This window comes from Chiloscyllium plagiosum, unplaced genomic scaffold (assembly GCF_037043375.1).
Source record: "Chiloscyllium plagiosum isolate Xiang-an unplaced genomic scaffold, Cpla_swu_hap1 HiC_scaffold_1, whole genome shotgun sequence".
NCBI lineage: Eukaryota > Metazoa > Chordata > Chondrichthyes > Orectolobiformes > Hemiscylliidae > Chiloscyllium > Chiloscyllium plagiosum.
In genome coordinates this window covers 20,772,491-20,786,415 of record NW_028270139.1, presented here as the reverse complement: position 1 = coordinate 20,786,415, position 13,925 = coordinate 20,772,491, and the positions used below count along the sequence as shown (strand labels likewise).

The 13,925-nt window shown below is 40.4% G+C and overlaps 1 protein-coding gene across 1 annotated transcript in view; it reads left to right on the top strand.

The window, feature by feature from the left end:
* ablim2 (actin binding LIM protein family, member 2) overlaps positions 1–13,925 on the top strand; it is a 332,680-nt gene that overhangs the window by 121,687 nt on the left and 197,068 nt on the right. The window contains exons 6-7 of the mRNA XM_043698357.2: positions 6,808–6,901; positions 12,584–12,671. Coding sequence (XP_043554292.2) covers positions 6,808–6,901; positions 12,584–12,671 — 182 coding nt within the window. The remainder of the gene's footprint in view (positions 1–6,807; positions 6,902–12,583; positions 12,672–13,925) is intronic.

The following is a 13,925-nucleotide window of genomic DNA, read 5'->3' as shown; positions in this document are numbered from 1 at the left end:
GCTAACATAAAGGGGATTTAGAGTAGTGTTTGAATACAGTGTATATTTCATCAAGCTTTAGACTTTTAAACCATACACCTAAGAAAAAGAAGTAGTCAATGGAAAAATTTAGGAAAGTGTTTTAAAATAGAGGTAATAAAGCACACTTTTCTTATTTCCACATTTATAAGAAGCTGGTAAAGAATAAATTATGCAGAAAGACAATCATTAAAATATGAGAATAACATATATGTTTTATGTTGGTGCTTCATTGCTGTGGGTCAGTGACTTAGAGTCATAGAGATGTACAACATGGAAACAGACCCTTCAGTCCAACCCGTGCATGCCGACCAGATAGCCAAACCCAATCTAGTTCCACCTGCTAGCACCCAGCCCATACCCCTCCAAACCCTTCCTATTCATATACCCATCCAAATGCCTCTTAAATGTTGCAATTTTACCAGCCTCCACTACTTCCTTTGGCAGCTCATTCCATACACGTACCACTCTGTGTGAAAAAGTTGCCCCTTAGGTCTCTTTTATATCTTTCCCCTCTCACCCTAAACCTATGCCCTTTAGTTCTGGACTCCCTGACTCCAGGAAAAAAGACTTTGCCTATTTACCCTATCCATGGCCCTCATAATTTTGTAAACCTTTATAAGGTCACTCCTCAGCCTCCGATGCTCCAGGGAAAACAGCCCCAGCCTGTTCAGCCTCTCCCTATAGCTCAATTCCTCCAACCTTGGCAACATCCTTATAAATCTTTTCTGAACCCTTTCAAGTTTCACAATGTCTTTCTGATAGGAAGGAGACCAGAATTGCACGCAATATTCCAACAGTAGCCTAACCAATGTCCTGTACAGCTGAAACATGACCTCCCAACTCCTGACATCAATACTCTGACCAATAAAGGAAAGCATACCAAACGCCTTCATTATCCTATCTACCTACGACTCCATTTTCAAGGAGCTATGAACCTGCACTCCAAAGTCTCTTTGGTCAGCAACACTCCCTAGGACCTTACCATTAAGTGTATAAGTCCTGCTAAGATTTGCTTTCCCAAAATGCAGCACCTCACATTTATCTGAGTTAAACTCCATTTGCCACTTCTCAGCCATTGGCCCATCTGGTCCAGATCCTGTTGTAATCTGAGGTAACCATCTTCGCTGTCCACTACACCTCCAACTTTGGTGTCATCTGCAAACTTACTAACTGTACCTCTTATGCTTGCATCCAAATCATTTATGTAAATGACAAAAAGTAGAGGACACAGCACCTATCCTTGTGACACTCTACTGGTCACAGACCTCCGGTCTGAAAAACAACCCTCCACCACCACCCTCTGTCTTCTATCTTTAAGCCAGTTCTGTATCCAAATGGATAGTTCTCCCTGTGTTCCATGAGATCTGACCTTGCTCACCAACCTCCCATGGGGAATCTTGTCGAACGCCTTACTGAAGTCCATATAGATCACACCTACTGCTCTGCCTTCATTAATCCTCTTTGTTACTTCAAAAAACTCAATCAAGTTTTTAGAGTAGAGTACATTACAGTGTGGAAACAGGCCCTTCGGCCCAACAAGACCACGCCGAAGCGCAACCCACCCATACCCCTACATTTACCCCTTACCTAACACTAGGGGCAATTTAGCATGGCCAATTCACCTAACCTGCACATCTTTGGACTGTGGGAGGAAACCGGAGCACCCGGAGGAAACCCACGCAGACACGGGGGGGAACGTTCAAACTCCACACAGTCAGTTGCCTGAGGCGGGAATTGAACCCGGGTCTCTGGCGCTGTGAGGCAGCAGTGCTAACCACTGTGCCACCGTGCCACCCACTAAGTTTGAGAGACATGATTTCCCATGCACAAAGCCATGTTGCCTATCCCTAATCAGTCCTTGCCTTTCCAAATATACTTACATCCTGTCCCTCAGGATTCTCTCCAACAACTTGCCCACCACCGAGGTCAGGCTCACTGGTCTATAGTTCCCTGGCTTGTCCTTACCACCCTCCTTAAACAGTGGCATCATGTTTGCCAACCTCCAGTCTTCTGGCACCTCACCTGTGACTATCAATGATACAAATATCTCAGCAAGAGGCCCAGCAATCACTTTTCTAGCTTCCCACAGAGTTCTAGAGTACACCTGATCAGGTCCTGGGGATTTATCCACCTTTGCCCATTTCAAGACATCCAGCACTTCCTCCTCTGTAATCTGGACATTTTGCAAGATGTCACCATCTATTTCCCTACATTCTATATCTTCCATGTCCTTTTCCAAAGTAAATACTGATGCAAAATTCTCATTTAATATCACCCCATTTTCTGTGGCTCCACACAAAAGCTGCCTTGCTGATCTTTGAGGGGCCGTAATCTCTCCCTAATTACCCTTTTGTCCTTAATGTATTTGTAAAAACCCTTTGGGTTCTCCTTAACTGTATTTGCTAAAGCTATCTCATGTCCCCTTTTTGCCTTCTGATTTCCCTCTTAAGTAAACTCCTACTGCCTTTATACTCTTCTAAGGATTCACTCGATCTATCCTGTCTATACCTTGCACATGCTTCCTTCTTTTTCTTAACCAAACCCTCAATTTCTTTTATCATCCAGCATCTCCTATACCTACCAGCCTTTCCTTTCACCCCCACAGGAATATAATTTCTCTGGATTCTCGTTATCTCATGTCTGCAGGCTTCCCATTTTCCTGCCGGCCCTTTACCTGCGAACATCTGCCCCCAATCAGCTTTCGAAAGTTCTTGCCTAATACCGTCAAAATTGGCCTTTCTCCAATTTAGAACTTCAAATTTAGAACCCCAAAGTGCACCCCCACTAACACCTCAATCACCTGCCCTGTCTTATTTCCCAAGAGTAGGTCAAGTTTTGCACCTTCTCTAGCAGTTACCTCCACATACTGAATCAGAAAATTGCAGTGAATCACTTTGGAACAAAATTATGCTGGGATAACATTAAACGTTGGTGGGGATCTCTGTATCAGTGGAAAAGCAGGTTGCATTCCTTACATTGCCTCAGTGTCATTTTAACTTTTAATAAAGTTACAGAGCACTATATTCAAATACTGTGCATTGTGCTCAGCAACTTTACAGTATTAGTATTGTATAAATGATTGATGACTAAATTGTGCAGTTGAATTAGTTATGAGTCTTAATTAGCTGGCTGGGAATTGAACCTGAAATGTCTGTTCTGCTGAAGCTTTTGTGTCTCTCACAGAAGCGTGTTTGGATTACTATTTGTGACAAAAGTCAAGTGACAGGCTGATTATTTTGCAATTTACATTTTGTTTATTTGATGAATTTTCTTGGATAGTCAATAAAGTGTCCTCTTTTGCAGAGTGGACAGGAAATTAATTAGAAACGCAGTGACCACCACATGCGGAAAGGTTGATGAGACATTATCAGTGCTAAAGGAAATGATAGGTTATGATCTAATTTGAATACTTCCCTGAGATAATGCTCAAAGTGACAGTTCTTTCAAGAGTGAGCAAGTGAGTGTGAGAGAGAGTAAACTAATACGTGGGATAGAAGTTTCTCTCCCCCCACCCCAAGCCAACCCCAATTTTAAACTCGGGATTGCAGCGACTTTCAATCCTTCAGACAGAGTTGCAGAAACACTGCTTTAAATCTTTAAACTTTCCAAGTTTAGCAACTGAGCATAGTTCAGCTTGTAAGTATTATTAAGGTAGGCATTATTGCTGTCTTCATTTTTAGAACATGAACAGATTTTTGATATTTAAGTATATATGTGTACAATAATCTTTCATCAGAACGTTGCAACTGCATGTGTAAATACTGTGGTCTTCTACCCATCAGAAGCTTCCCTCCCCCAACCTCTGCCAAATGTGAAAGAAAACAAATTGAGCCATGCAAAACATAATCCTTAGATTCAGCTATTGGCTGAAAGTAAAGACAGCAATTCATCATGTTTTTATCTGAATTATTTGCTGTTCCCTTTCCCATGAAATGCTTATAGATTTTATGCCATTTTTGAGCAAGTAAGTTGAAGATAGTTTTATGTTTAACAAGAGATTTCTGTTAAAATTAAGCAGTATCACTTAATATATCTTAAACCAAATATAAAATCTGTAAAATCTTTGACCATCTTGAAGAGACAAGACGGTTGTCTTGGAAAGCATTCCAGGTCTGCAACTCCACGTAAGGGACTAAACAACTAAATTCATCATGGTTGTGAACATTTAAACTATAGTCATTTAGCTCGTCATCCTATTCCGACAAATCCTGACGAACCTATCCCAAAGTCACTGCATCAGAAGTCAGATCAGTTTTCCTTCATGTGAATCCAAGGAAAGCAATGGGACCAGACGGAGTACCAGGCTGTGCACTCAAAGCATGCGCAGATCAACTGGCAGAGGTCTTCTCTGACATATTCAACCTCTCCCTGCAGTAGGCCACTGTCCCTGCCTGTTTCAAGAGGGACAACATCATTCCTGTGCCTAAGAAGGCTAATGCAACATGTCTCAATTACTACTGCCCAGTGGCCCTAACCTCGGTGATCATGAAGTGTTTTAAAAGGCTGATGATGGCATTAATCAACTCCAGCCTCCCCACTACTCTTGACCCACTCCAATTTGCCTATCGGACCAACATATCCATGTCAGATGTCATATCACTTGCCCTTCACTCCTCCCTAGAACAACTTGACACTAAGAACAGCTAAGTAAAGAATCTTACTCATTGACTACAGTTCAGCCTTCAACACTATTGGCCCTGTGAAACTGATTACTAAACTTAATGACCTCTGACTAAGCCCCACTCTCTGCAACTGGGTCCTCAGTTTCCTGACCCACAGGCAACAATCAGTGAAGATTGGGGACAACATTTCATCCTCACTAATGCTTGAATCCCCCAGGAGTATGTACTCAGCACCCTACTGTACTCACTGTATACCCATGACTGCATTGCCAAATACCAGCCATTTACAAGTTTGCTGATGACGCCACCATAGTCAGTCGAATCTTGGATGGCGCTGAAATAGACTTCAGACGGGAGGTGGAAGACCTGAAAAAATGGTGCATTGAGAATAACCTAGTTCTGAATGCCAGCAAAACCAAGGAATTCATTATTGACTTTTGGCGGGACGTTACTCATCCCCCCCGACACATTAACAGCACAGAGATGGAATGAGTGGAGAGTGTCAAGCTCCTGGGAGTGATCATCCACAACAAGCTTTCATGGACTCATCATGTGGCCACACTGGTTGCAAAGGCCCAACAACGTCCCTTCTTCCTCAGGCAGCTGAGAAAATGTGGCATGACGACGAATACCCTTGCCATTGAGAGCATTCTGTCTAGATGTATCACTACCTGATATGGCAAATGTACCATTCAAGATTAGAGACGGTCACAGAGTGTGGTGAACTTGGCCCATACAATCACAAAGGCCAACCTCCCATCTGTCGACTCCATCTATCAGGCCCGCTGTCAAGGAAAGGCTGCCAGCATTCTCAAAGATCCATTCCACCCTGGCAATGCTTTCCTACAACCTGTACCATCAGGAAGAAGGTACAGAAGCCTGAACACACGCACTAGCCCATTTCAAAACAATTTCTACCCTACTAGTGAACGGACGCTCATTCGCCCGTATTTGTGTTTTGTTTTGCTGCTGTATACCTATTATTTACTTATCTATGCTTTTTAACTCTGTGATCTGCCTGTATTGTTCGCAAGACAAGGCTTTTCACTGTGCCTTGGTACACGACAATAAATTCAGTTCAATTCAATTTAATTCAATTAATGTACATTTGTGTAATAGTATTCAGTTTTACATATTCACGGCAAGGGTAGAATTCTGTGGCATTAGATCGTTAGGGATGATTTAATCAAAGGTTTTAAAATAATAAGGAAACAGAGAAGGTTAGCAGAGACATCCTACTAATGTTTGAGAAACTTCGAACTAAAGGGCACGTTGAAAATTAAAGTGCGATCAAGTGAAAGTATGAAGCAATTATGCATTTAAAGAACATTAAAAAATTGGAATTTGCTTTCACTAATGACAATTCATATATTAATTATTAACTTTAAATCTGAGACTTATATAATTTTGCTAAACAAAATTATTAAGGGATAATGAACAAAGATTAATATGTGCGTTGGCCATTACTTCAATAAATTGCGATGACTCAAGCTTGAAGAGTCTCAATGGTCTTCTCTCTTATCTATGTTTCTGCACTTCCTTTCTACATATCTGATTACATTGGTTAACTGCTTGCACTTTAACTGTGATTTTTGCCAGTAATAACCAGTCATCAAATGGCAGAGCTAGTGATTTGGTGACATGTAAAGTCTATATTTCTGCTTGCCTGCACTTTGAACAGGAGTCAGAATTTGCCATGCCAGTTTGACAGTGTTTCTACTTCAAAGGAGGTGTTTCTACTTCAAAGATCATTCAGAAAAATGTTGGCTTATGAGCATGTCAGTAAAATAAATGTATTTGTTGCAAAAACACCTCCATCCTCCAATTGTTAGTCTGAAGAAGTAATCTTTTTTCAAACAGGATGACAACAGCAAATTGCATTTAATTACTACCTTTATTATTGTAAACATTACAGAGAAGAAATGAATGACTGGCATGGTCTGGAATGCAGGGTTGGAGAAATTGTACCACATTAAATTATTTGCTATAGTTATTGAGGAATTCTTCAACTTTTTGCACAGTTACTGCAAATGCCATAATCACAGCTGAAAAGTCACAGCAATTACCAGCACTTTTGATTGAACGTTAGACCGAAGTGTTGGGCCCATTTTCAAACAGTATGACAATGTTACAAGTTATGTATTAATGTGTCTCACTCATACAGGGATGGGGCTCCTTACTGTGAGGCTGATTACCATTCTCAGTTTGGCATCAAATGTGAGCGCTGTACGAAATTCATTACTGGGAGAGTACTGGAGGTAAGAATTTATACAGTCCTTTTTAACCTTTCTTCACCCATCTCCTTTTCCTTCTCAACTTTTCATGTTTTTCCTTCCTCCCGTTACACATGCTTGAGTATACCCTACTATTGGGCACAATTTTGCTGGTTTTCAGGTGTACAATGTATGAATGGGAGGTATTGAGCTGTTATCTTACCTCTGCAAATTGTGTTCTCCATTCTTTAGTGGACATAATGCTCATGGAAACATATGCCTCTCAAATACTGTGACAAATGGAAATAAAATTTAATTATTTGTAATATTGAATGTTGATCACCCTCTTAATAAATTAAAGCCTACGGGCATTCAACTTCACACTCTACTTGCTTCGTTCATGGGGGTGACTTCTCATTGTATCTGGCCCCTTTCACCTCAAATGCACTATTTGCTTCTCTTTGCCTTTAATCACTTTAAATGATTAGACCAGATCTCCTATTAGTATAAATTCTGCCAAGAAGTTCACACTCAAAGTGTTGAGTTTAACTTCAAATATCAATTATTTCAGTCTAGGATGATCCTTGTCACCTTTCTTTGCATTTTCTTAAGAGCTGCAGTGTCCTTCCTAAAGTGGTTGGTGATCTCACTCCATTTACCTGGCCTCCTGAGTTATTCTGGAGCGTGTCCTTTAATGTAGAGAGCACTCTGATTTCTTTCCACACATCTGCTGAGCATTTGCAGCATTTTTGTTTTTGATTTCCAGCATCTGCATTCTTTCGGTTTTTATTTAACATAGCCACAGAGTCTGGACATCCAGTCAGACAAAGCATCACTGGGAAGAGCTTTTGCTGGATGCATGTGGGAGGATAAGGCTACCAGACACAAACAGAAAAAGAGATGAGGAAACCTTGAATTATCCCAGGCCTCAGTTTAGCAATGACCCAAGGATTCAATTAGGTTTATTTAACCCTCTAACTTTTCCTAGGTAATTACTCATCTTAGCTGAGTGAGAACCCTTTGACATTGCTGACTGTGATAGATAGTTTTAGAGATTTCATGACACAGGGGAATTGCCAACTGGAAGTTTCAATTTCCTAGGCAATTCCAATAGTTTGCTGCTTCAGCAGTTCTGTGTTCTCCCAGGGAGCAACTCTAGTTGCTGCAGTTATTCTAGTCTTCAGAATATCAGTTTTGGTTTGTCATCTAGATTTTGCTTGTGGCTCTTACACAGTGATCTTGCTGGTAAGACAGAGAACTACATAAAAAAGAGCAATGCCTGAAGTCCTTTTCGCTAATGTAGTTGCCAGACTGACCCGTGATGTTACTATAGAAGACAGACAGGTTTACATAGTTTCAAATATTGCCCATGGAAGCAAATAATAATTAAGACAAGAAAATAAAAGAGAGCCATTAGAGAGTTCTGAAGCAATGGTGACAGCAAATTGTTCCTCTCAGCTTCACCTATATTCAATTTGCCTCGTGCCTTCTCATCTTCTGAAGCTGTTGTCTCCTTACTGTAGCATGGGTAAATGATGATAGTCCAGTACATGCTCAGTCTTCATACAAGAAACTAGGTAGTATTATCAACAAGATATGGAAACTTCCAAAGAGACCTCAATTCAGCACTCAACCAATTTCCATTTGCACACATTTCTGTTTGGAACTATTGAATACCAATTGAAAATTGAAATTATAAGCTTCTTTTCTCGAGTGCCAAGACTGGTTGGACAGATTTCTGGATGTCATCACATGATATATATTTAGATTAGATTACAGTGTGGAAACAGGCCCTTCGGCCCAACAAGTCCACACCGACCCGCCGAAGCGGGTGAAGAAAGGTTAAAAATTTACCCCTTACCTAACACTACGGGCAATTTAGTATGGCCAATTCACCTGACCCTGCACATCTTTGGACTGTGGGAGGAAACCGGAGCACCCGGAGGAAACCCACGCAGACACGGGGAGAACGTGCAAACTCCACACAGTCAGTCGCCTGAGGCGGGAATTGAACCCGGGTCTCTGGCGCTGTGAGGCAGCAGTGCTAACCACTGTGCCACCGTGCCGTCTCCTGTTTCAATCACACCATCCTCCTGATATTTGTTTACCATGCAATGTTTTGAAAAAAATCATTTATGCTATATGACTATCGCTGGCTAGGTCAGCACTTATTCTCCATCCATGAATTCTTGAATTGAATCACGAATGAGGTTCCAAAGTGTCTCAATCCCCTTTGACAAAAAAGAAAATTCTTCTTATCTCTGTATTAAATGGGTAATCCCTTCTTTTGAAATAAAAATTCCCTAGTTGTAAATTCTCCCACAAGAATAAATATCTTTTCCGTCCAGTCAAGACCCTTGAGGACCCGGTATGTTTTAATTGAGTTACCTTTAACTCTTCTAACCTCTAATGGATAAAAGTGCAATTTGTCTAGCATTTTCTTGGAAGACAACCCACACACTTCAGCTAATAGTCCAATACACCAGCTCAGAACTGCTGCCAGTACATTTATATTCTTAAATAAGGAGACCAATATTGTACACAGTGCTCCAGATGTGGTCTCACTAATACCTTGAACAATTGAAAGACAACCTCCCTACTTTTGAATTGAGTTTAGTATAATTCTTAATTACTTGCTTTACCTTCATTCTAACCTTTTTACAATTCATGCACTTAGGCATCTATATCACTCTGCATCTTAGTTTTCTGCAACTACTTCTTGCAATAATGAAAGGTTTCGTATTTTACAAAATTATACTCCATTTGCTAGATCTTTGCCATTCACGTACTTAGTTATATCTCATTCTAACTTCCTTATGTCATTTATGCAACTTACTTTTCTTCTGATCTTTGTGTCTGGCTGCTCCAATTCAGTTTCTACTCAAGGGTAAGCTGCAGGAGATTGGTAGTGAGGGATTTGGTGATGGCTTTGCCATTGAATGGTTACATTCTGACTTATTGGAGATGGTCATTGTTAGGCACTTGTGTGGCGCAATTACTGCTTGCCACTAAACAGCCTGGATGTTGTCCAGGTATTGTTTCATATGAACATTAACTGCTTTAATATCTAACTGGACAATAGTACTGAGCATGGTGCAATCATCAGCCAGTGTTCCCACATGTGACATTGTGATGAAAGGAAGGTCATAGATGAAGCAAAGAACATGGCCAAGCCGAGGACACTATCCTGAGGAATTCCCACAGTCAAGGCTGAGAGGATTAACAAACATTTTGTCTCCCTCCAGGGTGACATCTTTAGTGCTGTGTAACCTCTAGATGAAGCTTTATCCGGAGGCTACACAGCACTGAAGGTGCCACCCAGAAGAGAGATGAAACATGGCAAAAAAATCAACCAGCTTGGTGAACTGACCAACAATTCCAACCACAATCTGAGCTACAGATCTTCACAAAAACCGTAAAAGGATTAATCTCCAGCAATAACAACCATCTTCCTTTGGGCCAGGTATGACTTCAGCAGAGAGTTTTCTCTCTGATTCCCATTGGCTACATTCAATTTTGCTTGGTCTTCTCTGACATGATGTCAAGGAGAAGGTGAAGGGTGAGAGGTTTAGAGTATTTGAGGAAAAGTCTTTTTACCCGGAGGATGGTAGGAATCTGCAATGCACTGCCTGGCAGGGTAGTAGAGACAGGAAACTTAACAACCTTTAAAAAGTATATGAATGACCACTTAGAAAGTCATAGCATTCAAGGCTGAGAGTCATGTGCTGGAAATTAGGAGTATTGTCGATAGGTCACACAGACTTTATGGGGCAAAGGGCCTCTTCTGTGCTTTCAGACTCTCTGACAGTCATTTTCACCTCACCTCTGGAGTTCAGTTCTTTTGTCCATGTTTGGATCAAGGCTTTAATAAGGTCAGCAGTATATTTGCCCTGTCAAAACCCAAAAGAGCTTCATGGAGCAGGTTATTACCAGTTGATACCATTATTGATAATGTCATCCATTGCAGATGCTGTCCTCACTTTCTCCTAGTTGATTATAACCTTACTGCGAATCCTTGCAGCATCTGCTGTCACTTCCTCCTCATTAATTATAACCTTACTAAGAAGCTTGTTCCAAGGATGACCGCTATGAAGATGTTCTCCTTCTCCCTCTACAAGAATCTCAGTGAGCCTCTCTCTCTCAGCAGCCCCCAGGTCGTATTAACTCTGATCATCAAGAGTAGACTGGCAAACTGTAATTGCTTGTCTTGCTTTTGTTCATATTGCCTGATAATGCCAGTGTTGTAGTTGTCTGGGAAAGCTTTTCTGGGTCAGGGTACATAGGTCTTGAGTACGATTGCTAGAATGCTGTGAAGCAGTATAACCTTTGCAGTATCTAGTACCTTCACCAATTTCTGGATATCACATGGAGTGAATCATATTATCTGTAGACTGGCATCTGTGACCTTAAGAGCTGGGGACTTCAAGAGGAGGCTAAGATGTTTTATTCATTTTCACTGAAGATGGATGTGAATGCATCAGCCTTGTCTTTTTGAGATCTTTATGGAGCTACCTCTTCCTGTTAATTGTTTCATTAACTACCACCATTCACAGTTGGATGTAGCAGGCCTGCAGAACATGGATTTGATTCGTTGGTTGTGGGATTGCTATGTGTTGTCCATTACATTTTGCTTCTGGTCTCCATATTCACCACATGTTATAGAGTCATAGAGATATACTGCATGGAAACAGACCCTTTGGTCCAACTCGTCATGTCAACCAGATATCCTAGATTAATCTAGTCTCATTTGCCAACATTTGGCCTATATCCCTCTAAACCCTTCCTATTCATATACCCATCTGGAAGCCTTTTAAATGTAGTAATTGTACCAGCCTCCACCACTTCCTCTCCCATACACGGTCCACCTTCTGCGTGAAGGAGTTGCTCCTTAGGTTCCTTTTAAATATTTTCCCCTCACCGTAAACCCATGCTCTCTAGTTTTAAACTGCGCACCCTGGGGAAAAGGCTTTATTTATTTACCCTATCCACACCCCTCATGATTTAATAAACCTTTATAAGGTCACCCCTCATCCTCCGACACTTCAGGGAAAATAACTGTGGCAGCAATAGAAAAAGTGTAAACGTGTGACAATACATTTGACATTTTAAACAACGAAGCAATCGAGACACATAGACACACTGTCAGAAGTCAGAAATCAGCTTGAAAAGGTTCTTACAATCTGACTAATAAGCAAAGCAAACCTCTCAAAGTGCAGTCAGTGACAGTCTGTTAACTGAAGTGTTCTCTGACAGTTAACAAATACATTTCCTCAAGGATGAACCATGTCTGCCTTCTATCAGAATTGATATATTGAGAAACTCTGGATGGTATAAACTGTTTAATCAAATCAGCTGAGAGATTTCAAAGAATGTCTCTGCCCAATCTGCAGATTTACATTAGAATAGTCTTGTGCTGTAGAGTATAGATTTCAGATTTGTTTGATGTTTCAGGATCATGAATCATTGAGTGTGCTATAGGAGGGATTACATTAATTTTACACTAGGACTGGCAACTTCCAGAGTGTCGAGTGTTGGGATGGACTTCCCCCAATTTAAGAAACGGTAATCAATCAGAAGACTCACAGAAACCGGTTACTGAAATTCCATTTGGGGAAAAAAAAATCTTGCTGCTAGTATTTTCTGAATATTTATGTTTGACAGTTGAAGCAATCTGATTGACTTTAATGTTTTGAATTGATGCTGTTCTACCTAATTTTCTTATTAAAGGCAGGAGAAAAACATTACCATCCAGACTGTGCACGATGTGCCAGGTGCGAAGAGATGTTTGCAGAAGGCGAAGAAATGTATCTACAAGGTACATATGTTCCTGAAAGATCATAATGGGCTATTATTTCCTCTGCTTAGGTCATAATCAGACTGCCCAAGGCAACCTCAAGCCCTTGGTACCTGCTGCAATGAGAAATATCTGACATAGATGTTGCTTTGTGAGATCATATGGAATTCCAAAGAAGTGGGATTGTGTTATGGTCAGGGTTCTGACTGCATGTAGCCAGATGCAGAACTGAACAAACGCTGTTTATGTTAATATAATTGAAAACGATTCAAAGAAAGAAAGTGGAATATAAAGAAATGCATCAAAAGTTATTATTCAATTAAGTAATAAAAATGAAAAGTGTAGTTTTAGTCTGCTGTATTTGAGAATTCAAGCTACTTCTTTGTGCACCATTGCTACAATTGGACAGGTGCCTTCGGAGATCCAAAGATTTTGAGAGGATAGAAAATTGTGGCCCACAATTTTGCGTGAAGCTACAAGAAGCATTTACCTCTATATAATGTCTCTATCTACTTAAAGACCAGTAGTTAAAACAAGCCAAAGAGACACACTAATTCTCTTACTAATAAATTCGCAGGGCCTTTGCAGGCAACTATGAGGATTGTTTCCACAATTCTTAAGTTCTTTAATATTTTTGACTGGGATCTTCACTCCCTAAATTAGATGCTTTGCTCCATTTTGAAAACTAGTGAATTGATGTTCAATTATACACCCGTATAGTTCTTAATCCATTTTAGATAAAACTTCTTAGACTTTTGCTCCTTTGGAATTATCATTGTCAACAGCCATTTTCCACATTTGGGATAAATTAGCATATTCATTTATTGCTTTTTGGTTCTGTTATCTATCTTGTTTGTTTCTAATGATCAGCCTAACATCATATAATTGTCCCAAAATATTATCAAAAACTTGCATTTGTATTAGACTTCTAAAGAAATATTTGAATGCCTAAGAAGGAGGTAAAAGTATATGTTGATAGCAACAATGAAGGAAATGAAAGGGGAATATTATGGGAGGGTCAAAGTCTGGGAGTTTGATTCTACGAAGGTGATGGAATCTGCAATTTCATGCAACATTTGATTATGTTGCCTAGAGGGATACAACATCTGAACCACAAATACGAGCACTGGAAATAGGATTCTGCTCATTAATCATCAACAGGACAACAGAACGTACCGAATTGAAATTATTCTTAAATCCTTGTTCTTCCAAAATGCTGACTACATTCTTTACAATCCACTTGATACTTATCCGTTTAGGCAGTTGGTGTCCCCA